This window comes from Cetorhinus maximus, chromosome 15, assembly GCF_964194155.1.
Source record: "Cetorhinus maximus chromosome 15, sCetMax3.hap1.1, whole genome shotgun sequence".
In the NCBI taxonomy this organism is placed as follows: Eukaryota; Metazoa; Chordata; class Chondrichthyes; order Lamniformes; family Cetorhinidae; genus Cetorhinus; species Cetorhinus maximus.
Genome location: NC_135893.1, coordinates 20345017 through 20368457, shown reverse-complemented (window position 1 = coordinate 20368457; position 23441 = coordinate 20345017). Strand labels below are relative to the sequence as shown.

The 23441-nt window shown below is 41.8% G+C and overlaps 1 protein-coding gene across 8 annotated transcripts in view; it reads right to left on the bottom strand.

Annotated features, from left to right (window-relative positions):
- Window positions 1–23441, bottom strand: part of ubr4 (ubiquitin protein ligase E3 component n-recognin 4) — a 182104-nt gene that overhangs the window by 27930 nt on the left and 130733 nt on the right. For all 8 annotated transcript variants that reach the window (XR_013578892.1, XM_078557988.1, XM_078557990.1 and 5 more), the window contains 11 exons: window positions 21004–21094; window positions 17883–17967; window positions 17525–17652; window positions 17275–17404; window positions 16131–16288; window positions 14200–14309; window positions 12764–12905; window positions 10955–11036; window positions 10679–10852; window positions 8309–8430; window positions 4152–4349 (listed from right to left, as the gene is read on the bottom strand). Coding sequence is in view for 7 of the 8 variants with exons in the window: in XM_078557988.1 (XP_078414114.1) it covers window positions 4152–4349; window positions 8309–8430; window positions 10679–10852; window positions 10955–11036; window positions 12764–12905; window positions 14200–14309; window positions 16131–16288; window positions 17275–17404; window positions 17525–17652; window positions 17883–17967; window positions 21004–21094 (1420 nt within the window). In the remaining variant the exon portion in view is untranslated. The remainder of the gene's footprint in view (window positions 1–4151; window positions 4350–8308; window positions 8431–10678; window positions 10853–10954; window positions 11037–12763; window positions 12906–14199; window positions 14310–16130; window positions 16289–17274; window positions 17405–17524; window positions 17653–17882; window positions 17968–21003; window positions 21095–23441) is intronic.

Sequence of the window (23441 nt, the reverse complement as noted above, 5' to 3'; positions counted from 1 at the left end):
CTACAAAGGCTATGGGCCCTGACAATATTCTGGCAATAGTACTGAAGACTTGTGCTCCAGGACTTGCTGCGCCCCTAGCCAAGCCATTCCAGTACAGCTGCAACACTGGCGTCTACCAGGCTATGTGGAAAATTGCCCAGGTCTGTCCTGTACATATAAAAAAAGCAGGACAAGTCCAACCTGGCCAATTACCGTCCCATCAGTCTACTCTCCATCATTAGTAAAGTAATGGAAGGGGTCATCAACAGTGCTATCAAGCGGCACTTGCTTAGCAATAACCTGCTCACTGTCGCCCAGGTTGGGTTCCGCCAGGGCCACTCAGGTCCTGACCTCATTGCAGCCTTGGTTCAAACATGGACAAAAGAGCAGAACTCCAGAGGTGAGGTGACAGTCCCTGTCCTTGACATCAAGACTGCATTTGACAGAGTGTAGCATCAAGGAGCCCTTGTAAAACTGGAGTCAATGGGAATCAGGGGGAAAGCTCTCCACTGGTTGGAGTCATACCCAGCACAAAGGAAGGTGGTTGTGGTTGTTGGAGGTCAGTCATCTCAGCTTCAGGACATCACTGCAGGAGTTCCTCAGGGTGGTGTCCTCGGCTTAACCATCGTCAGCTGCTTCATCAATGACCTTCCTTCCATCATAAGCTCAGAAGTGGGGATGTTCGCTGATGATTACACATGTTCAGCACCATTCGCGACTCCTCAGATACTGAAGCAGTCCCATGTCCAAATGCAGCAAGACCTGGACAATATCCAGGCTTGGGCTAACAAGTGGCAAGTAACATTCATGCCACACAGTGTCAGGCAATGACCATCTCCAACAAGAGAGAATCCTACCATCGCCCCTTGATGTTCAATGGCATTACCATCACCGAATCCCCCATTATCAACATCTTTGGGGTTACCATTGACCAGAAACCGAACTGGACTAGCCATATAAACACTGTGGCCACAAGGGCAGGTCAGAGGTTAGGAATCGTGCGATGAGTAACCCACCTCGTGACTCCCCAAAGCCTGTCCACCATCTACAAGGCATAAGTCAGGAGTGTGATGGAATACTCCCCACTTGCCCAGATGAGCGCAGCACCCACAACACAAGAAGCTTGACACCATCCAAGACAAAGCAGCCCACTTGATTGGCACCATATCCACAAACATTCACTCCCTCCACCACCGATGTACAGTGTGCACTATCTACAAGTTGCATTGCAGGAATTCACCGAGGCTCCTTGGACAGCACCTTCCAAACCCACAACCAGTACCGTGTAGAAGGACAAGGGCAGCAGATAGATGGGACGCTACCCTCCAAGTCACTCATCATCCTGACTTGGAAATATATTGCCGTTCCTTCACTGTCGCTGGGTCAAAATCCTGGAACTCTCTTCCTAACAGCACTGTGGGTGTGCCTACACCACATGGACTGCAGCGGTTCAAGAAGGCAGCTCACCACTCCTTCTCAAGGGCAACTAGGGACGGGCAATAAAAATGCTGGCCCAGCCAGCGAAGACCACATCCCATGAATGAATGAAAAAAATCAGCAGAGAAAAGGTATTGGAAAAACTCAAGGAACTAAAATCCGACAAATCCTCAGGACCTGATGGCCTATATCCTTGGGTTCTTAAAAGAGATAGCTGCAGATAAAGTGCATCCAGCAAACTATGGTTTTCCAAAATTCCCTAGATTCTGAAATGGACCCAACAGATTGGAAGTTAGCAAATGTAACACCACTATTCAAGATAGGGGGGAGAGAGAAAACAGAACCACAGGCCAGTTAGCCTGACACAGAAGACTGATTAATGGGCAGAAAGCAGAGAGTAGGAATAAATAAATTGGCAGGCTGTGACTACTAGAGTTCTGCAAGGATCATTGCTGGGGCCTCAGTTATTTACAATCTATTATTTAGATAAAGAGACAGAGTAATGTCTCCAAGTTTGCTGGTGACGCAAAGCTAGATGGGAATGAAAGCTGTGAGGAAGACACAAAGAGGCTGCAAAGAGATATAGACAGGTTATGAGAGTGAGCAACAAGATGGGAGTTGGAGTATAATGTGAGAAGTGTGGGGTTATTCACTTTGGTCAAAAGAATAGAAAAGTAGAATGTTTTTAAAAGGTGTGAAACTTGTAAATATTGATGTTCAGAGAGACTTGGGTGTACTCCTACAAGGAACACAAAAAGTTAACTTGCAGGTACACCAAGCAGATGCAAATGACATGTTGGTCGTTATTGCAAGGGGATTATAGTACAGAAATAAGGAAGTCTTGCTACAATTGTTCAGGTCTTTTGTATGACCACACCTGGAATAGTGTGTGCAATTTTGGTCTCCATTTTTAAGGAAGGGCGTACTTGCATTGGAGGCAGTACAGCAAAGATTTGCTTGATTGGTCTCTGGGGTGAGAGGTTGCCCTATGATAAGAGATTGAGTAAATTGGGTCAATACTATTCGAGTTTATAAGAACGAGAGGTGATGTCATCAAAACATTCAAGATTATGAAGGGGCTTGACAGGGTGGATACTGAGACATTTATCATTTAGGACTGAGATGAGGAGAAATTTCTTCAAAGGGCTGTGAACCTTTAGAATTCTCTACCCCAGAGTTGTAGATGTGCCATCATTGAATATGTTTAAGGCTGAGATGGACAGATTTTTGGTCTTTCAAGGAATTAAGGGGTATGGGGTGTGGGCTGGAAAGCGGAGTTGAAGCCCAAGGTCAGCCATGATCATATTGAATGGCAGAGCAGGCTCACAGGCTGTATGGTCTTCTCCTGTTCCTATTTGTTATTCACCCAACCAAACATTTACAACAAATTTTATAAATTGGTTCAAACTGATTGAGAATATTACTTGTCAAAAGTAAACCTAGCTAAAATTAACCTGGAGGTGGAATTTGTCATTTGATTAGCAGGAAGTGAGAGCACTCCACATTTTAAAAATCGTTCATAGGGTGTGGGCGTTGTTGGCAAACACAACAATTATTGCCCATCCCTAATTGCCCTCGAGGAAGCGTTGATAAGCCACCTTCTTGAACCACTGCAGGCCGTGGGGTGTAGATATGCCCACAGAGCTAATAGGCTGAGAGTTTCAGGATTTTGACCGAGTGACAGTGGAGGAGCTGTGATTTATTTCCAAGTAAGGATAGTGTGCGACTTGAAGAGGGATGTGCAGGTGGTGGTGTTCCCATGCTACTGTTGTCCTTGTCCTTCTGGGCGGTAGAGGTTGCAGGTTTCCAAGATGCTGTCAAAGGAGCCTTGGAGAGTTGCTGCATTGCATCTTGGATATGGTACACCCTGCAGTCACTATGTGCCTGTGGTGGAGGGAATAAATGTATAAGGTGGCAGATGGGATGCCAATCGAACAGGCTTGTTTTTCCTGAATGGTGTCCACATTCTTGAGTGTTATTGGATCTGCATTCATGCAGGCAAGTGGGGAGTATTTCATTATATTCCTAAATGGTGTCTTGCAGATGATGGAAAGGTTTTGAGGAGCGAAGAGGTGAATTACTCACTGAAGAATTCCCAACATCTTGACCTACTCTTGTAGCCACAGTATTAACATGATTGATCCAGTTAAGCTTCTGGTCAATGGCGACTACACAGCAGTCTACAATCTCAGCCAGACATTTCTTAGAATGGGAGCAAAAAAAGACAAAAAATTGTTCAAAACAAGGTGGTGTGATGTGGGGGGAGAACAAAAAACCATCAGCACCAGCAGCTACTTCAGTTCTTGAACAAAGTAATGAAGTTGAAGTAATTGAAACACTGAAATATTAAAAAGCTACTTCAACAGCATCACTCTGCCAGCTACTCCATCACCAAGGAGACCAACAGCAACACCATTACCTCCTGGTTGCATGCCATTCTGACTTGGAAAAACATCACCATTCCTTTATTGTCACTGAGTCAGTATCCTGGAATTCTCCACATAGCACTTTTATGGGCTGCAGCAGTTCAAAGTGGGTCATCATCACCTTGGGCAATTCAGTATAGACAATAGTATAGACAATAAATTCAGCTGTACCCATATCGCAAGCACAAATGTAAAAAGGAATAAAGATTGCAACCTTCAATTTAAGTCTGGGGTTTCAAGTTATTAATGAGAATTTTCTTGGAACTAGGGCACCATTTTGTTGCTGTTTCTTTCTGTATTGGTTCATACCTCCATCCCACTGTCATCTTCTAGCAGTGCTACAAGGTCACAATCCTGACAAATCTTATTCTTAATGTCTCTCATGAGTGGTCCAATTCCAGGTTCATTGCTGCTGTAAGGATTTCCTGGCATCCTGCCCTGTAGGAAATCTTCTTGCTGTGGATCTTTTTCCAATGTCACAAAGAACTCTGTCACTTCATTTTCCTCCTGCCAAGAGAGCAGATCTATTAACAAAGGTGTTCACTTTTATCTTTAAAAAAAGCAAAATACTGTGGATGGAGATCTTACATCTTTATCTTTGTTTTATCAGCATTGAACATCTCAGACATAGAATTATTTAGTGAGGAAAATTGCTGCATATCCACCCACGTGAATATTACAACAGCACTTCTCTATTACCATTCAGCTACTTCCCCTCTGCTCTTCAACCCAAAAGCTCCCTCCGCCGATTTTAAAAAAAATTAACAAAGTAAGCGTTGGACCTATAAAAAGTGAGTCTGGGGAATTAATAATGAAAAATAAGGAGATGACAGATGAATTGAACATCCGTATAGAGGATACAAGTAACATCCCAGGAATAGCTGTAAATCAGGAAATGGAAGGGAGGGAGGAACTCAGGAAAATTACAATCACCAGGGAATTGGTATTGAGAAAATTGTTGGAGTTGCGGGCTCCCCGGCAACAAGTCCCCGGGTCCTGATGGGCTTCACCCTAGGGTCTTGAAAGAAGTGGTTAGTGAGATACTTGATGCATTGGTATTAATTTTCTAAAATTCCTGAGATTCGGGGAAGGATCCATTAAATTTGAAAATAGTGAATGTAACTCCTTTATTTAAAAAGGGAGACAGACAGAAAGCAGGAAACTACAGGCCAGTTAACTTAACATATGTCACAGGGAAAATGTTAGAAGCCATTATTACTCGGGTACTTGGAAAAATTAAAAGCAACCAGGCAGAGTCAACATGGTTTTGTGAAAGGGAAATCATGTTTAACCAATTTATTGGAGTTCTCTGAACAAGTAACATATGCTATGGATAAAGGTGAACTGGTGGATGTACTGTATTTAGATTTCCAGAAGACATTTGATAAGGTGCCACATCAAAGGTTATTGCAAAAAATAAAAGCTCATAGTGTAGGGGGTAACATATTGGCATGGAAAGAAGATTGTTTAGCTAATAGGAAACAGAGGGCAGGCATAAATGGGTCTTTTCTGGTTGGCAAGATGTAATGAGTGGTGTGCCACAGGGATCAGTGCGGGGGCCTCAACTTTTTACAATTTATATAAATGACTTGGAGGAACTGAAGGTATGGTTGCTAAATTTGCTGATGACACAAAGATAGGTAGGATAGTAAGATGTGAAGAGGAGGCTACAAAGGGATATAGATTGGCTGAGTGAGTGGGCAAAGATCTAACAAATGGAGTATAATGTGGGAAAGTGTGAAATTGTCCATTTTGGCAGGAAAAATAAAAAAGCATAATATCTAAATGGTGAGAGATTGCAGAGCTCTGAGGAGCAGAGGGATCTAGGGGTCCTCATGCATAAATCACAAAAGGCCAGTATGCAGGTACAGCAAGTAATTAGGAAAGCTAATATAATGTTACTATTTATCCTGAGGAGAATTGAATGCAAAAGTAGAGAGGTTATGCTTCAGTTATACAGGGCATTGGCGAGGCCACATCTGGGGTACTGTCCACAATATTGATCTCCTTATCTAAGGAAGGATGTAAATATGCTGGAAGCAGTCAGAGGAGGTTTGCTAAACTCATACCTGGTTTGGGTGGGTTGTCTTATGAGGCAAAGGTTGGACAGGCTAGGCTTGTATCCGCTGGAGTTTAGAAGAATAAGAGGTGACTTCATTGAAACATATAAGATCCTGAGGGGTTTTAACACCGTCAATGTGGAGAGGATGTTTCGTCTTGTGGCAGAATTTAGTACTAAGGGCCACTGTTTGAAAATAAGGGGTCGCCCAATTGGGACAGAGATGAGGAGAATTTTTTTCTCTCAGGGTTGAGAGTCTTTGGAACTCTCTTCCTCAAAAGGCAGTGGAAGCAGAGTCTTTGAATATTTTTAAGGCAGATTAGATTCTTGATAAGCAAGGGGGTGAAAGATTATCGGGGGTAGGTTGGAATGTGGATTTGAGGTTACAATCACATCAGTTATGATCTCATTGAAAGGCAGTGCAGGCTTGAATGGCCGAGTGGGCACTCCTACTTCGTATGTAATTTATCTCCCCTCCAGTCTAGTTATGAACCTCTGTCTCAACACCCCACCATTATCTCTGACCATTATCTAAGCCTGAACCAGACCTTTAGTAACCTCAAGTGTTCTATTCGACTGCAAGCTGAGCCTCTGATTCCATCTGCTCGGACACAGACCACCTACTTGTCCGTATTAGCACCGTCTCCGCCTGAATTTCAAGCCCTCCATGGCCTTGCTCCTCCTTACTCCTGTTAATCTCTTCCAACACTACACACGCTTCACTCCACAAGCTCTTTTACATTCCCTCTCCCTTTGACCCATCATTGGTGACCAAGCCTTTGGCCACTTAGGTGATATGCTCTGAAATTCTTTCCTTAAACAGCCTTCAGTTAGTTCCCTTGCCTCCTTTAAGACTTTACTTCAAAAGTCACCTTGATTGAACAAAGTCACTCCTTCTACTCTCTTCTTTAACTGAGGATCCATTCTCTCCCCTAAGTTTTTATGAAGGACTTGGGACTTCTTTCTATACTAAAGGTGAAACATAAATGTTGTTGGATTCTTCTGGTATTTGTTGCTCAGTTACACACTAGTTTAACCATCAGTGCCACTGCAGGGGCAACATGATGTGGCAGAAATATCTCAATTATATGTTACAAATTTCAATGAAGATGTGTGAACGTAAAAGCAAAATACTGCGGATGCTGGAAATATGAAACAAAAATAAAAATAAAAATAGCTGGAAAAACTCAGCAGGTCTGACAGCGTCTGCAGAGAGGAATACAGTTAACGTTTCGAGTCCATATGACTCTTCATAAGAACTGAGGAAAAATAGAAATGAGGTGAAATATAAGCTTGTTGAGGAGGGTGGGACAGGTAGAGCTGGATAGAGGACCAGTGATAGGTGGAGACAAAGAAGAGATTGTCAAAGATGTCATAGACAAAAGGACAAAGGGGCGTTGACGGTGGTGATATCATCTAAGGAATGTGCTAATGGTGACGTTAAGGGTAGAAAGCAGGACGAGCAAGTTGACAGATGGCCCTAGTGAGGGTGTGGTGGGTGGGAAGGGATCGAAATAGGCTAAAAGGTGGAGATGAAACAATGGATGGGAATACATTTAAAAATAATGGGAATGGGTGGGTAAAGAAAAATATCTTATCCCACCTATTTCCATTATTTTTAAATGTATTCCCATCCATTGTTTCATCTCCACCTTTTAGCCTATTCCAATCCATTCTCCCCACCTCACCCCCACTAGGGCTGTCACTTGCTCGTCCTGCTTTCTACCCTTAATATTAGCACATTTCTTAGCTAATAACACCACCGTCAACACCCCTTTGTCCTTTTGTCTATGACATCTTTGGCAATCTCTTCTTTGCCTCCACCTATCACTGGCCCTCTATCCAGCTCTACCTGTCCCACTCCCCTCAACCAGCTTATATTTCACCTCATTTTTATTTTTCCTCAGTTCTGATGAAGAGTCATACGGACTCGAAGCGTTAACTATGTGTGAATGTAAATTAATTTTTTAATAACTTGGAAAATGAAAATACAGAATTATTTGAAAGATTAACACCATTCATGGAAGTCAAAACCAGGGCATTATTGATTGACATGCAGTTTCCCAAATCTAGGGGCAAGAATCTAGAAATGGGCAATAAATGCAAACTTGACAACACCACCCTCAGCCCAAGAACAAAGGTATAGAATTGGTGCGGTCCCCATTAGTGTGGTCATCCTACTGTTGGCATGATGGTGATTTAAACAGAAAGAACTCAGCACTGAGTAAGAGTTTTCTCTTATATTTTGCTTTAATGTGGCTCACTTATACAGTAATTAGTCTTGTAGAACCTTAACCTTCCATGAGATATGGTTTCTGACCGAACTGTTTACATATAATTTCACTATAGGCCAGATGGTTAGCCCAATGTACAAATCCATATACTCTCATGCTTCTTTTGTACTTACCGGGTAGATGATGCTGCACAGCCTCTCGAAGATGAAGACTGGCGTTCGGTAATCATCAAGACTGTATCGTTTAGCAGTTTCAATACAGACAGCCATGAATGCCTTTGTTTCAGACTCTGTACCTACAGAAGTGTGGGGGTTAGAATTTGATCAGTACAAAAACAGACATCTTCTTCGCTCCTGAGAGAAACAATCAGGCTCGAATTTTCACAGAGCTTTAAGCACACCAGCCTACCCTGTAAATCCTGCCATCCTAAACAACCCATTTATTCACACTCTACTCTCAATCCCATGAACCCTAATCTTGTGTGACAACTCCTGCGTGGCACCTTATCAAATGCCTTCTAAAAATCCACATGCACTGCATCCACTGCTCCCTTCATCTACCTTGCTAAATTGAGAATCAGAAGTGCCACAAGTAAAAAAGATCCAGCTGTGGCTAACTACATAGGTTTAGGATATTATTACATTAAAAGAAGTTTATAATATTGCCAAGAGTCATAAGACCGGGGATTGGGAAGTTCTAGATATCAGCAAAAGATGACTAAAATTTTGATAGATAGAGAAAATAGATCGAGGGTGAACTAGCCAGAAATATAAAAAGATTGTAGGAGCTTCTACAGACAGTAGCAAAACTGGATAGGTGTAATTATAATAGAGAATAAGGAAATGACAAGGATGTTAAAAAAGTAGTTCTGTCTTCACAGTCATAGCCACAAAAACACCAGAAATATTGGGGAACCAAAGGTCTAATGAATGAGGAATTTATTCATATTTGCATTATTAGTAAAGAAAAGTACTGGAGAAGTTAATGGGACTGAAAGCTGACCCAATGGCCAACATCCCAAGATTATTAAAATGGTGGCTGCAGAAATAGCAGGTGCACTGGCTGTGATCTTCCAAATCCTAGATTCTGGAATGGTCCCAATGGATTGGCAGATGCTAATGTACCACTGCTATTCAAGAAAGGAAGGAGAGAGAAAATAGGGAACTACAGGCCAGTTAACCTGTCTCCAGTCATTAAGAAAACGCTGGAATCCATTATTAAGGAAGTGGTAACAGGGCACTTAGAAAATCACAATGAGATTAGGTAGAGTCAGTATGGTTTTATGAAAGGGAAATAATGTTTGACAAATTAAGAGTTTTTTGAAGATATATTCAGCATGACAGGTAACGGGAAACTAGCAGATGCTTTGTAGTTGGATTTTCAAATGCATTCAATAAGGTGCCACATAAAAAATTCATGCTCAAGGGCAGGTGGGGTTGGGGTAATATACTTACATGGATAGAGGATTGGTTAAAGGATAGAAAACAGCACCAATTAAACAGGTCACTTTCAGGTTGACAGATTGTTACTGATGGGGTGCTACAAGGATCAGTGCTGGGGCTTCAGCTACTTACAATTTATATTAGTGAGTTAGATGAAGAAACCAAGTGCAATTTGCTAAACTAATTCAAAATGATTAGAATATTGTGTCCAGTTTTGAGTGAACCACTTTAGGATGGTGTCATGGTTATGGAGTACTCCACTAAGGTGACACCAAGGATGAGGGGCTTTAATTCTGAGGAGAGACTTGACAAACTGGAGCTCTTCAGAAAAATGCTGAAGAGGTCTGATACAGGTCTTCAAAAGTATATAGGCTTCTGAAGATTGGAAGAGCTGTTTGAGAGAGCTAATACAGGCACAATGAGCCAAACGTCTGCCTTCCATGTAACAATATTCCAAGATCCTAGGGGTAACGTCATAAAGAATGAACCTGCATTTATATCATGCCTTTCACAACTTCAGGATGTCCCAAATCACTTAAGTGTAGTCACTGTCTGTAATGCAGAAAAGGCAGCAGCCAATTTACGCTCAGCAAGATTGCACAAACAGCAATTTGGCAATGGCCAGACAAACTGTTTTTAGTGAAGCTGATTGAGGGATAAGCTACTGGGAAAACTCTCTAACTCTTCAAATGGCACGAGGGGGTTGATGGGACCTTGGTTTAACATCTCATCCAAAAGACGGCACACTTCTGACTGTGTAGCACTCCCTCAGTACTGCATTGTGAGTTGCCAGACTAGATTAGGTGTTCAAATTCCTGGAATGAGACTTGAACCCACAACTTTCTGACTCAATAGCAACTGTTCTACCCACTAGGCCACAGCTAACACATGGCATGTGCTATAACTTGGATCATCAGAGCAGACATCCAAACTAACTGAAAGAAATTATGCTCTACCTATTAGGTGGAATACGCTATATTTTTAAACCAGAGAGAGACACAGACAGGGAGCATTCTCTTACAAAAGTACTAAACTTTGATTCCCCTTTAAATGAGGATAGAGCTCAACTTTAAGTTTGAATGTGTCTGTGCTATTTATTACCTGTTGTCATGTCCTCCAACATCTCCAGCAACATGTCTTGCGTCTCATCAATCAGTTTTGTTCGCTGAACCACAAGTTTTCGCAGACACAAGTAGCCATTCAGCACTGTGCCCACCAAGCGACTCTTGAAGTGACGCTTTATTGATTCCACTTCCACAAAAGATGAAAGCAGTGCTGAAACAAGGTAGCAAAACAGTGAATATATAAAATACATGACTATCCACCTATTGATAGGTTAGTGTTCAACCCTGCTCTGTAACACAATGTACACCTCACCTGTCAGGCTTTTTAATGCATATCCCTGCTGAAGGTCAGTGCTGAGTGTTGCCTCCTCCAATGCCAGTAAATGGGCAATTTCCTAAAAACACAAATCAGGTGACAGGAGCATTACAACTGAAGAATTCAGACACAGTGGGCAAAGATGATACAGTAATTAAAAGACTGCCATTCTTTCCTTTGTTCTCATGGAAACACCAGCACCTTCAATGGCACAGGCCCTGGCCACTTTCTCGCACCTCATTCAAATGGCCAGTTTTCATCACAGTGCCTTTACAGTGTGGCTATTCCACAATGGAGGTCATCATAGCTGAGCCCAATTCTGTCCTCACTTGACATCTACACATGTGTTTTCTAATAGGAGTCAGTGAATAGGAATCAGGAGTATAAGGAGCTGGGGGACCTTTCCCCCCTCCATTAACAGGAGCATTGACAGTAACTGTAGCCACTCTGGCTGAAACCAGTTAACTCGACAGAAATAAGGGATAGAACGTGAGAACGTGTTCAATAATGTACTAGGCTAACTTGCTAAGCAATTGGACAAGCCCTATTGCTCCTTCTCTTAACAGGATTCCTGCTGTATTCCTGAATGAGAATCTCAAGGTTTTGTGGACTTAGGTTTGTCTCAGTCGCTATTGCCTCTTGTCCTATAAAGAATTTGTGATAAAATATATAATTATGAAAAAGTAAGCATTCAAAAATCTTAAGGGTACAGAACATTGGCCAAATATTAATGTCAATGATTCTAATATGTACAAACTACCTCCTAAATGTTCGAGAAATTTTGATTGGGACAGAAAATTAGATTTACACCAAGTCAGGGGAAACAAGCAATACAATGAAAAGAATAACCCTGAAGTTCTGAGGAAAGGTCCCTGGCCTGGTATTTTAACTTTATTTCTCTTTCTACAGATACTGTTTGACAGACATGGGTAGTTCCAGCATTTCTTGTTTTTATTTCCAATAGTAAGATTTAGCTTCCTTTAAAGTTAATGGAGATTCATGATTAAATGAATATCACAGACAATACAGTTTTGCTCAGTTAAGCAGGGAGAACACATATTATTTAAAATCCCTGGCAGTTCTATTTCACACTAACTTACAGTCACATAGCTTTATGTGCTTTAAAAATGTAATGAAGTTACAGCAAATTCTGTTCCCACAGTACTTGAACAGGAAAATTCTTATAACTAGGGCTTAGCTTCTGTAACAAGCATTTCAGTGAGGGGAGTGTCACCCTATCACAGGCCTTGCTAACAACAGTTTTCCAATAAATAGCTGCCCTAAAGCAATGGAAGGTAGATTCAAGTAACCCAATCCCTATAAGATCAATCACCCACTTATCTACCGCTCCCAGAACTACAGCTCATATCCCGACCCTTCAGACATGTACAAATAGCATAATGACAACTCTGAAATGTCACCCTGCCTGTTACAACTGATCTAAACTAGCGTTGTCACTATATTGGTAGTGCACATCTGTTGCTAAACCTGTCTAGGAGCTAACGAACCCAAACAATGCAACAGACTCTCAAAGGGATTAACTAGTAATTAGTTTGGCAGCTAATACCAACAAGACACACAACAAAAGAAAAGACTATCTGACTGGAATTACTCGGTGTGGGAATCAGATAGAAAACACAAACTTGGTAAACATTTCCTTGCTTAGAATTTTGGGCAGAAGCCAATTAATTGAGAAATTAAACATAATGGGGACAGATGGCTGTGCCAATCATGACATAATGTTATGGAAAAGAACTGCCACCTGAGATTTTTCTGACTGGTTTTGGAATGGAAGCAAACACAGACCTTTGTGATCAGGTTTCCGATGTATGGCAGCACTCCCCGAGCTGCCAAGTAGATCTTCCAATGAGCTGGTTTGATGAGTTTCTGATAGAGTGCAAGATACTCAGCTGCACACTCACCGGCAACACTCAGCTCATCCAGGTAACTGGCAATACAAAAACAGAAGGTTAAGTCTTAAAGTACCATTTTAGTGGGGTAGAAGTAGAAGACAATGAGTCGCTAAGGTTGCTCACTGATTGGCAAATGGAGTTTGCATTAGTGAAAGTCCACATTCCTAGTCGGTGGTGTGTTTTCTTGGGGTTAGGTGACTCCACAGCAGCCCTCAGGCCAGCTTGAAGTCACTCCCCTCATCCTGCTGTCTGTAACAGAGCTGCAAAAGAACACTGCTTTCCAGATTCAATATTGAGTTCAACAATTTCAGACTATAATCTCAGTTCCATTTTGTTTCTTTGTTTTTCTTGCCCCACCACCATTCCCTTTGGCCCTGGAAGACTAACTCTTTGATGATTCACTATCTCTTGACTTTCACCTTCTCACATCTTCCTTTTGTCCTTGTCCCACCCACCCCTTGTTCAAAATCAATGACATCTCTGATGAAAGGTCACAGGCCTGAAATGTTATGCTTCTCCCCACAGATGCTGCCACAACCTATGTATTTTCTGTTTTTATTGCTAAAGAACATGCCCTGTAATTGACATACCAGCTGGAATGAACAACATGTTAACAAGAAAATTAATATTTATACAAAAAACTGAAGAAATATTCAGTGAGGCTATTTATTTCCTCTTGTTAAAAGATTGATTTATTTGTAATAAGGACAGGGCAGCAGATAGATGGGAACACCACCACCTGCAAGTTCCCCTCCAAGCCACTCACCATCCTGACTTAGAAATATATCATCGTTCCTTCACTGTCACTGGGTCAAAATCCTGGAACTCCCTCCCTAACAGCACTGTGGGTGTACCTACACCACATGGACTGCATGCGGTGGTTCAAGAAGTCAGCTCACCACCACTTTCTCGAGGGCAACTAGGGATGGGCAATAAATGCTGGCCTAGCCAGCAATGCCCACATCCCGTGAATAAATAAAAAAAGTAAAATCATATCCACCTTGTAAATTGTTGGAGAAAGAAAGTGTAAGTGCAAAGTTGTATCATGGATAAGTTCATACTGCCTGATGCAAGCTGGTCTGCCCTTGCTCCAACTTCCACAAATAATTTTGCAGACATTGGGGAACTTGGATAACTGATCAGAATGCAAGTCAAAATCACAGATGTTTAACATTGACAAGAAAGGAACTCTACAACGGACAAAAGTCAGCAACTGGCTGCAACTACATACTGTTCTATAATGGAGACCCCATTATGTTACAGCTAGACCTGGAGTTGCTGAAAGAACTTATGAAGCTGTTGCTTAGATTTCTGGTGAACAGAAGGTACCTGGTGAGGAGATCAAGAACTTGTTGCTTGCGGCTTGGAATGGTGGTAAGTGCCTCCACAATCGTACAGGCAGCTTGCCGTGCAGCTTGCGTTGCAGGAGTGAACAGGACCTGAGAAACAACAAAGTCGGGTGGGTAATGTCCAACTCATACATAGTACAATGATTTTAGAACAGCAGAAAACAGGCAAGGACGTTCATTTCAGCCTCCCCAGTTGCCCCACCAGCGGGGGAGGGGGCTCCCTGGACGCCCCGCCAGTGGGGGAGGGGGCTCCCTGGGCAATCTGGTGAACAACTGCAGAATTCTGTGACAGTGTCAGTGGTAAGATTAGAAACACATTACAAAGGTCTGGCAGTATGTGAAGAATGAACTTGTTCCTTCTAGATGAATTGGCTCACACAAAGCAAGAAGATGGCTATGAGGGACCACAGCAGGAAAGCTGACTTTGTTTCCCGTTTGAATTATGACAACCGCTTGCCTGGATTCAGGACTCCTGCAGCATTTTAAATAAATTACATATACTTTTAAAGCAGTAACCTCTTTCTTGTTTTTTTTATTTCAAAGTCTATGTCTCAATAACTGGTCCCCACAACCTCTGGAACACTGGTTGCTAGCACCTAATCTCGCCCCCACCGTAGTAGAAACCACAATCCACAACTTCATTATCTTGAAATTTGATTCCTCAAATAATTACCTCACGCTCTTCCCACCTCCACAAGGCTCTGCTAATCCAGAACTCAGGCCCTTATTCCCTCCAGTACCCATCATCTTTAATCCTTGGCTCCAGAAGCTGCTTGAGTCCCAAAAAAAATCAAAATTGGGGTTCTTCTCTGCAAATGTTGTCATAGCTTTGCCCATGTTCTCTGGGAATTATTCAGCCATATTTTCTAGCCCAGGCCTTCTGCTGTTCCTCAGGAGTCAGTACTCTTGCCCTCTGGAAATCTCTTTGAAGATCACTTTGAAACATTTTTTTTTTCTTACACAGTGTTATGATCTGCAATGCACTGCCTGAAAGGGTGGTGAAAGCAGATTCAATAGTAACTTTCGAAAGGGGATTGGATAAATACTAGAGGGAAAAAACCTGCAGTGCTATGGGAAAAATGGGACTAACGGGATAGCTCTTTCAAACAGTCAGCAAAGGTATAATGTTGAATGTCCTCCTCCTGGGTGTGTCATTCTATCATACTTCCCATTGCTTTCTCCATCCTCCATCTTCAAAAAAGTTTCCCTAAAATTCCCTCTGCTGCGCTCTCAGTTCCTCCTCCCCAGCCCATAAATTCCTCCACTTCCTGTTTGGTGCCTAAGTCTTCCCCTTTGTGAAGTTCCCACATACAGCAATGCGAGGAGTGCTACATAAAAGCAAGTAGTCACAAGAAAGTGGACAAGTCTTTGCAGTCTTCAATTGTTGAGCACAGGTTTAAAGAGGGTACAGCATTAAACGTGCAGAATGTGAGACCAATTTGAATTATAATCAACCTACAATAGTAAAGATATGACACAGTGATGCTACATTGTTCAAATGCTGGACTCTCCCTATGATCACCCATTCATGCAGAGTTGCAATTGCTGAACTGAACAAAGAATCTCTCTCTCTCCCCAAAATGAAGAAAACGGTAGATTACATGGAATTTACAACACAGAAACAGCCCATTCTGCCCACCTGGTCTCTGCTGATGTTTATGCTCCTAATCAATGGTACTTCTTGTGTACAGGGCTATTGCTTGGCAGCTTCTATATCTTCTGTCCTGACCTGGGAAAAGTTCACTCGGTACGTGAGGATGGGGCAAAAAAAATTGTGTGTGCTAGTTACAGCTACACAATACTGTACAGCTTAGTGAAGATGATAGGTGGCAAGTCATCGCTGTATACGGCCCAGAACGGTCTTGCTCTTATACCTTTATCCTCTGTTGAGTTACCATCTTTGCCCATTACCTGTCTAAGCCAGTTATTGTGTCCTAGTTTGAGGTCCAGTGGCGAATTCCTCTTTCCACGTTTGCTCAGGAACTGCTTCCATTTCCAAGCGTACTTCTCCATCAGATAGAGATGTCGTAGCTCAGTTTTACTTTGTGTTTTTCCTTCAGCGTCCAAAGCTGTTTGGAGGGGGCACAGGGGTGGAAATGAATCCCAAATCATTCACAGTGTTGTCACATAGCTTTCATCTATGCACAAAAGGCCTAACACTAAGGAACTTCAATCCACAGGAAAGATTTGAAAATAAATCCATTCATTTCATCATCTGTTTAGTTCACAACTTCTTGTTGTGCTAGGACCCTGATTCTGCAGAATTTGCCAACATTTGTTTTGTTTCTTAAGTAGAGCAGTTCAAATCACTTAGCCAGATTCAGTATATTGTCTGGAACTGCACAGACTTGGTGCTGGTTCACATCCCTACTCAGTTTGTTACAGGATCCAATATGCTCAGGCGCATGTCACATCACATCCGGTCAAAGTAAACTGAGCTAGTGCAATGGACCATTATGCAAACTAAGAAACAGTGGTGCAGTGTGTAGATGTTCCAAATACTGCAGTTGGATGGAGATTCATGCTAGCAATTTCTGCACACCATCAATAGGTGCTGTCAAATGGGTGACCAGTTGTCACAAGTAATTTGAGCCTTTTAAAATATATTCTCCACTCCAACTGTATCAAAAGCAGTGCTGACAGGAGCTTGGCAGTAATTACCTGCTGCATTCTAAAGTGGGGGAAAATGAAACTAAGATCAAAGAAAGAAGGACGAACTCAGCAAACTACTTCAGTCCTTAGAGATTATTTAAATGAACAAATATGTCAGTTACTCCTTCCTATTGCTGAAGAAAATGAAGCAACTGAAGTTTTATTCTGGAAATCTTGTGCACAGTAAGCCATTCACCTACAGGATACTGCAGACAGAACAAACCCCTTACTACAGCATTCCAAATCACCTCAGATTCCTGCTGATAACATACAACAATATGAACAAAGCATTTCCACTCGTCAGGTGTGGTATCTCTTTGTACATAACACACTGAGCTCGAGTAGGACCATTAAAAGCTGTAACATGTTGAAATCAGAAGTCATGAGTGAAAGTTGTCTCTACCTCTGGCAGGCAGACACTTCTTCCAAGCCTCATATGATGCTTTGGGATCTTTCTTGAGCCACGCTTGAGCCTGCGCATGTATCTCGTTACTATAGGGTTTGACAGTTGTAAGTGTATCAACCGAGGTGTCCTGCAGAAGAGAGAGAGCATAGTGATTAACCTGACAGAGAGAGAAGCAACTGGATCACTGTGTTAAATCAGAGAGTATGTAGGTTGAGTAAATATATTCACCACCGGTGAACAGGCGCACCTTGTTTTTCTTACTAGTTGGGGCAGGTGGTTTAATCAGTCGTTGAAGAATACGCAGACACATCAGAGTGATGTTCTCAACAACCACTGGAGTCTTAATATTCACAGCCATCAGGTACAGACTCAGGGCTATGGATGGGAAAACAAATCAGGGACATTACACAATGCAGTAATTCAAAACCTATGTGGTCCAGCAATGATGCAAGAACATGGTTTTGAATCCATCTAAACTCATTTGCCATAGACTTTAATGTTTTACTTTAAAACAAAAGTTAATGACAGTGTTTCATTATGACTTAGAAAATGAGGTTGCTTGTCAGTGAGCTTTATTAAACAATCCCACATTGAGTTAAGCTTACCACATCGAAGTCGCAGCTCCCAGCATGCATCCTCCTTTGAAATTGAATCAGTCAATAACAGCATCTCATATTGAAGACTGCTGGCCTGAAAGTAGGAATAAACACATCAGTTCAGAGAGAGGTGAAAGAAAGAAAGAGAGAAAAGAATGTGAGTGTGAATGTGTGTTTGCTTGTACTTATGTTCAACCAGGGCTCTTGTGTATCTCCCACAATTTTCTTCTCCTGTAGTCTTTTATGAGTTCCCTGCAATTAGGTGGGTGTTGTTAGCCTTCCTACATCTCAAAGATATCTCGCACATTTCCTCAAGTATCATCCTAATTTTCCCCAAGATATTTGCGTACTGAACTAATATATCAAAAGGCCATAAAACACATCACAGGCAAGCCCAATCCTGTCCTCACCAGGAGCCACACTGAAAGGTGGGCTGTCTTCGCTCCCAGACTGAATTAATTGCCACTGGGAAGCTCTGCTAATTGCTCATGTCTGCAGGCCATGGAGGAGACATGGAAAGTTAAGCTGGTTCTTTCAGGTGCACGAACACTTACGAGACACTTATTAAAAACTTTTGAATGCTGCTTTATTAATTTACTAAGAAACTAACTACTGTACCACGATATAGGAAGTGGTTCTGTATTTTTAAAAAGTCACTTCAGAACAAAAGAAACATTAGGAATAGAAGCCATTCATCCCTCAAACTGCTCCGCCATTCTATCTCAACTCCATCTTCCCGCACTATTCTCCTATCCCTTAATTCTTTTGGTACCCAGAAATCTATTGATCTTGAATATACTGAACGACTGAGCATCCAGAGCTCAATGGGGTAGAGAATTCCAAAGACTCATAACGCTGAGTGAAGAAATTTCTCATCTTGTTCCTAAATGATCACCGCCTTATTCTGAGACTGTGAACCCTAGTTCTGGACTGCCCAGCCAGGTGAAACACTATCTCAGCATCCATCCTGTCAAGTATCTTAAGAATTTTATATGCCTCAATTAGATCACCTCTCATTCTTCTAAATTCTAGGAAATTTAGGCCTGGCCTACTCAATTTCTCCTGAGAGGACAATTCTTTGAGCCCAGGAAGCAGTCCAGTGGCCCTTCAATGCACTTCCTCCAAGGCAAATATATCCTTCCTTAGGTAAGGAGACTAAATCTGTGCACAGTACTCCCGCTGTGGTCTCATCAAACTCCCATATAATTGTGGTAAGATTTGTTTACTCTATACACCAATCCTTTTGTGATAAAGGCCAACATACTACTTGCTTTTCTAATTGTTTGCTATACCTGCACGTTAACTTTCTGCGATTCATGTACAAGGACACCAAGTTTCCTCAAATACCAACATTTCCCATTTTCTCACCATTAAGAGATATTCTGATTTTCTGTTTTTCCCAACAAGCAGATAACTTCACACTTCCCCACATTATATATTTTTGCCATGTTCTTACCCATTCACTCAACCTTTTAACTGAGTAGATTGGCCCAGTGTCCTTTGAGTGCTGTGCCTCTGGAGACAAAACACAGCTCATGGATAATTCCAATTCTGTGCTAATGTGTTGCATGGTCTACACCAACAGAGCCTTACATTTTCTCCCTTACACTGCTCAGCAGGGGTTATGGAGCAGCTTTCAGGAGCCAGAGCCCTAGCTGATATCCCCCTCCCTCAGCAGGTAAATAAAGGTCAAATAAAGCAGCTTCCATTTTGCCCCAGCTTAAGATCAGTAAACTCAGCACCGAGCATGGCATCAAACGTGGATATATTTCACCATGCCATAAGTCATGATGCCTGGTTGCCACTGGGGGAGCCACCAGCCAGTTCACAATGGGGTGCAGTTTCCACTCAATTGTGGTTTTCTTGATACATTTTGCCTGAAATCAGCATTACCCAAGCAAAGGATTGCACAATTTAAGCGCACATTACGTTCAAGTTTCCACAATCTTTTGAACTGGTTCAAGAAAAAACACACTAAAAGACAACCTTTCCTACAAAACTGCTCATACCACCTAATTGAATTAATCACCATTGGAAGGTTCCGCTAACAGCGCTTGTTTGTGGAACTTCAAAATTTTCTGAAAGTTAAGCTGGTTCTTTGAGGTGCAAGGGCACTGATAAGACATGTTTTAAAAGCTTTGAATGTATTTTTTTTTTACAAATCTACCAAGAAGCTGACCACAGTACTCCAATATAACTCTATATAGCTCCATATTTTTTCCAGTCATTTAAAATTGGATTACTCCTAGGTTGTGCATTGACACTGATTAAAATGCTTTTATGATAAACTCATTTTCAGATGTATTAATCAAACTGCATCAAATTACCACTCTTAAATATATCAAGGAATTTTTTTAAAAAGAAAAATTTTTCAATTATGTTTTAAGATGCTGCCTAATTGCCTAGTTTCATGTGTCAGACTTTGCATTGAGATATACAAATGAGTTTAAGCAGAAACCCAAGAGAAACAACTTCTGACAACACACACAAGTCGCTGATTGCACCCAAAGCGAAAATTCATTGGTCCGGAATTTGCAGTGGGAATAACAGCTTAATACTGTGTAAAACTGACAGCATCTTCTAAAATATGTACAGTTCATTTCAGAAATCTGAAAGTTGCTGTCAGTGACACCCTGCTCCTCCACAGGCTGCACTGCTAATCTTTACAGATGGAGTCAATTATCAATGACTGATATGTTGTGAACTTCAACTATTTAAACACTATTCTCGCTGTAAGCCCAATTATGTGTGGAGTTTTTCACTCAAAAGAACATTTAAAAATTGCAGACTTAAAATAAATTATAAAGCTTGTGCTCTGATATTTACATTTCTCCCTTAACTCCATGTGTATGCCTCAATCTTTATTTCTATACAATGATTTAAATGGGGTTTATATCCCCTGCTTTGCTATCTGTGGGAATTCTTCCACCTGACTGGCTGATCAGCTAGCCTGCTCATTGCTGGATGTCACAGATCCTCTGTAGACAGCACAAAGTTGAAAGTGACATTGGGATAAAGGAGTCTGTGCTCTAGAGCCTGCTAAAACTTTGCAGGCAGCTTTTTAAGATCAACAGTGAGCACTGTTCCTTTGTCTTTGACTACAGGAGTCCAGGGCTACATCCTTACTCACCAGATCAGGATTGGCCCAATGTCCTTTAAGTGCAGTTGAAACCTTGGCAATGATTAGGTCATTCATTTGTTGTGTTGCCTCTGGGTTATCTCTGCAGGTAAAGAGCAAAATATGTTGGTCATATAAATGGAGTAACAATACAGTAGCAAAGCAAGTAAACACATTCTAGCTACTGCATTAAACATCAGCTTGGCTCAGCTGGTAGCACTCTTGCTGTAGAGTTAAAAGTTTGTGGGGGTTCAAGCGCCACACCAGGACTTTAGTCCTTAATCTAGGCTGGTATTTCAGTGCAGTACTGAGGGAGTGTTGCCACGTCCGACTGTTTTACAGTAAGACCTTAAATAAGGCCATCAGCCTGATAAGGTAGATATAAAAGATCCTCTGGCACTTAACAGCAGCAGTGAATTCTTTTGGTGATCTCACCTACCTGGATCACTCACTCAACACAACAAAAACAGATAAATTGGTTACTTCTGACAAGGTCAGATGAAGGGTCAACAACATGAAACATTAACTCTGTTTCTCTCTCCACAGATCCTGCCTAACCTCCTGCGCAGAATTTAGCCCTCGTCGGCCGGACTCAGTCGGGAGGCCGACCGCTGCTTGTGATTGGGGCCAGAAAGTGATTTCATACTGGTGGGCCAATTAAGGCCCACCCAGTGTGAAACACGAGTGGCAGCGCTCAGCATTGCCTGTGCGGGCGGGCGGGGAGCAGGGCGAGCGCTAGCCTAGTGAACTCGTACAAGTGAGCGCTTGAAAATCTCCTGCAGGCAGAGTTTAAAAAAAATAAAGAAATTAAAAATTTAATAAAACATGTTGCCTCATGTGACTCTGTCACATGAACAGAGACATGCTATTAATTAAGTTTTAAAATTTTTACTTGCTTTAGGAAACCTCATCCCGCCTGTGGATGAGGTTTCCTAAAAAGTGCAAAGGCCGCTTGGCCTTTTCACCTGCCCACCAGGTTGGGCGGGCAGCAAAAAATTTCTTTTTATTACCTTGTTAATGGCCTTAATAGGCCTTTTACTTGGCAGGCGCGTGCTGCCGACTCCTACGCGCGCCCGCTGCCCGAAACATTGCGCAACTGCGCGTTGATGTTGGGAACGTTCACCTGACATCAATGTGTGTCATTTTACGCTTGAGCTAAAAATTTTGCCGCCTGAGTATTTCCTGCATTTTGTGTTTTAATTTCGATTGGTCACTAAAAGGAATTTGCTTTGTACAAATTAGCTGCTATGTTTGTTTGGCATAATAGCAGCACTACATTTCAAATGTAATTCATTGTCTGTGAAGTGCTTTAGGATATCCTGAGCGCACAAAAGGTGCTACAGCCCCTCCATGGCCACTGTCTGAGGCTGAGCTGAACTGTTTAAAACCGTAGTTTCCTATTCCCATATTATAACTCACACCAAGTTCCTTTTAACTCACTTCCATACTTTCTGATCTACATTGGCTCCTGGTCCCTCCTGATCCAGCAATGCCTAGAATTCAAAAGTCTCATCCATGTATTCAAATTCTTCCACCCCCATCTTCCCAATCTCTGAAACCTTCTCCAGCCCTCAGAGATCTCTGTTCTCCTCCAAGTTTTCTTGTCTGCATATTCCCAATTTTCATTGTCCCACTATTGGCAGCCAAGTTTGCAGCTGCTTAGTCCATAAGCCTCTCTTCCTTTAAGATGCTCCTTAAAATCTATCCCTTTGGCCAAGCTTTTAGTCACCCGCCCTAATGGCTCAAATTTTGTTTGATAATATTGTTGTGATCCTGCATGCTTTACTATGTTAAAGTTGCTATACAATGCAAGCTTGCTCTTTCTAAACTTCCCCTTAATGTTGACAAATGTAGAAAATACTACCAGGTGAAACATTAGTCTGGCAACTTAAGTCCAAGTTGTTCATGCTTTGTCTACCTTTCGTTATACTTATATTTTGAATCAGGCAAGCTACAAAGTAAAATTCTCCAGTGGGAACACTGACAGTTTCCTTAGAATTCAATAATACTGCAGTATTTTTCTCACATACACAGGTCACGTCAAGTAATTAATCAAACTGAAGCCCTGCAAGGGTCATATGAAATGATTAAATGTTTGAAGAGAATGTACCAATGATTTCAGAGTCACAAATAATCTGAGCCTTTGCATTCAACTAATTTTAAAAACGAAGACTTTTGATTTGAAAGTCCACTTCTTCTGACAGAGATTTTAGACGACTGAAGGACAAATGAACATACGAAATAGGAGAAGTAGGCCATTCGGCCCCTCGAGCCTGCTCCGCTATCCAATAAGATCAAGGTTGGTCTGTTTGTGTTTTGAATTCCACATTCCCATCTCCTCCGATAACCTTTGATTCCCTTGCCTACCAAAAACCTAGCTACCTCTGCCTTAAAAATATTCAATGACTCCGTCTCCACCACTTTCGGAGGCAGAGAGTTCCAAAGTCGCA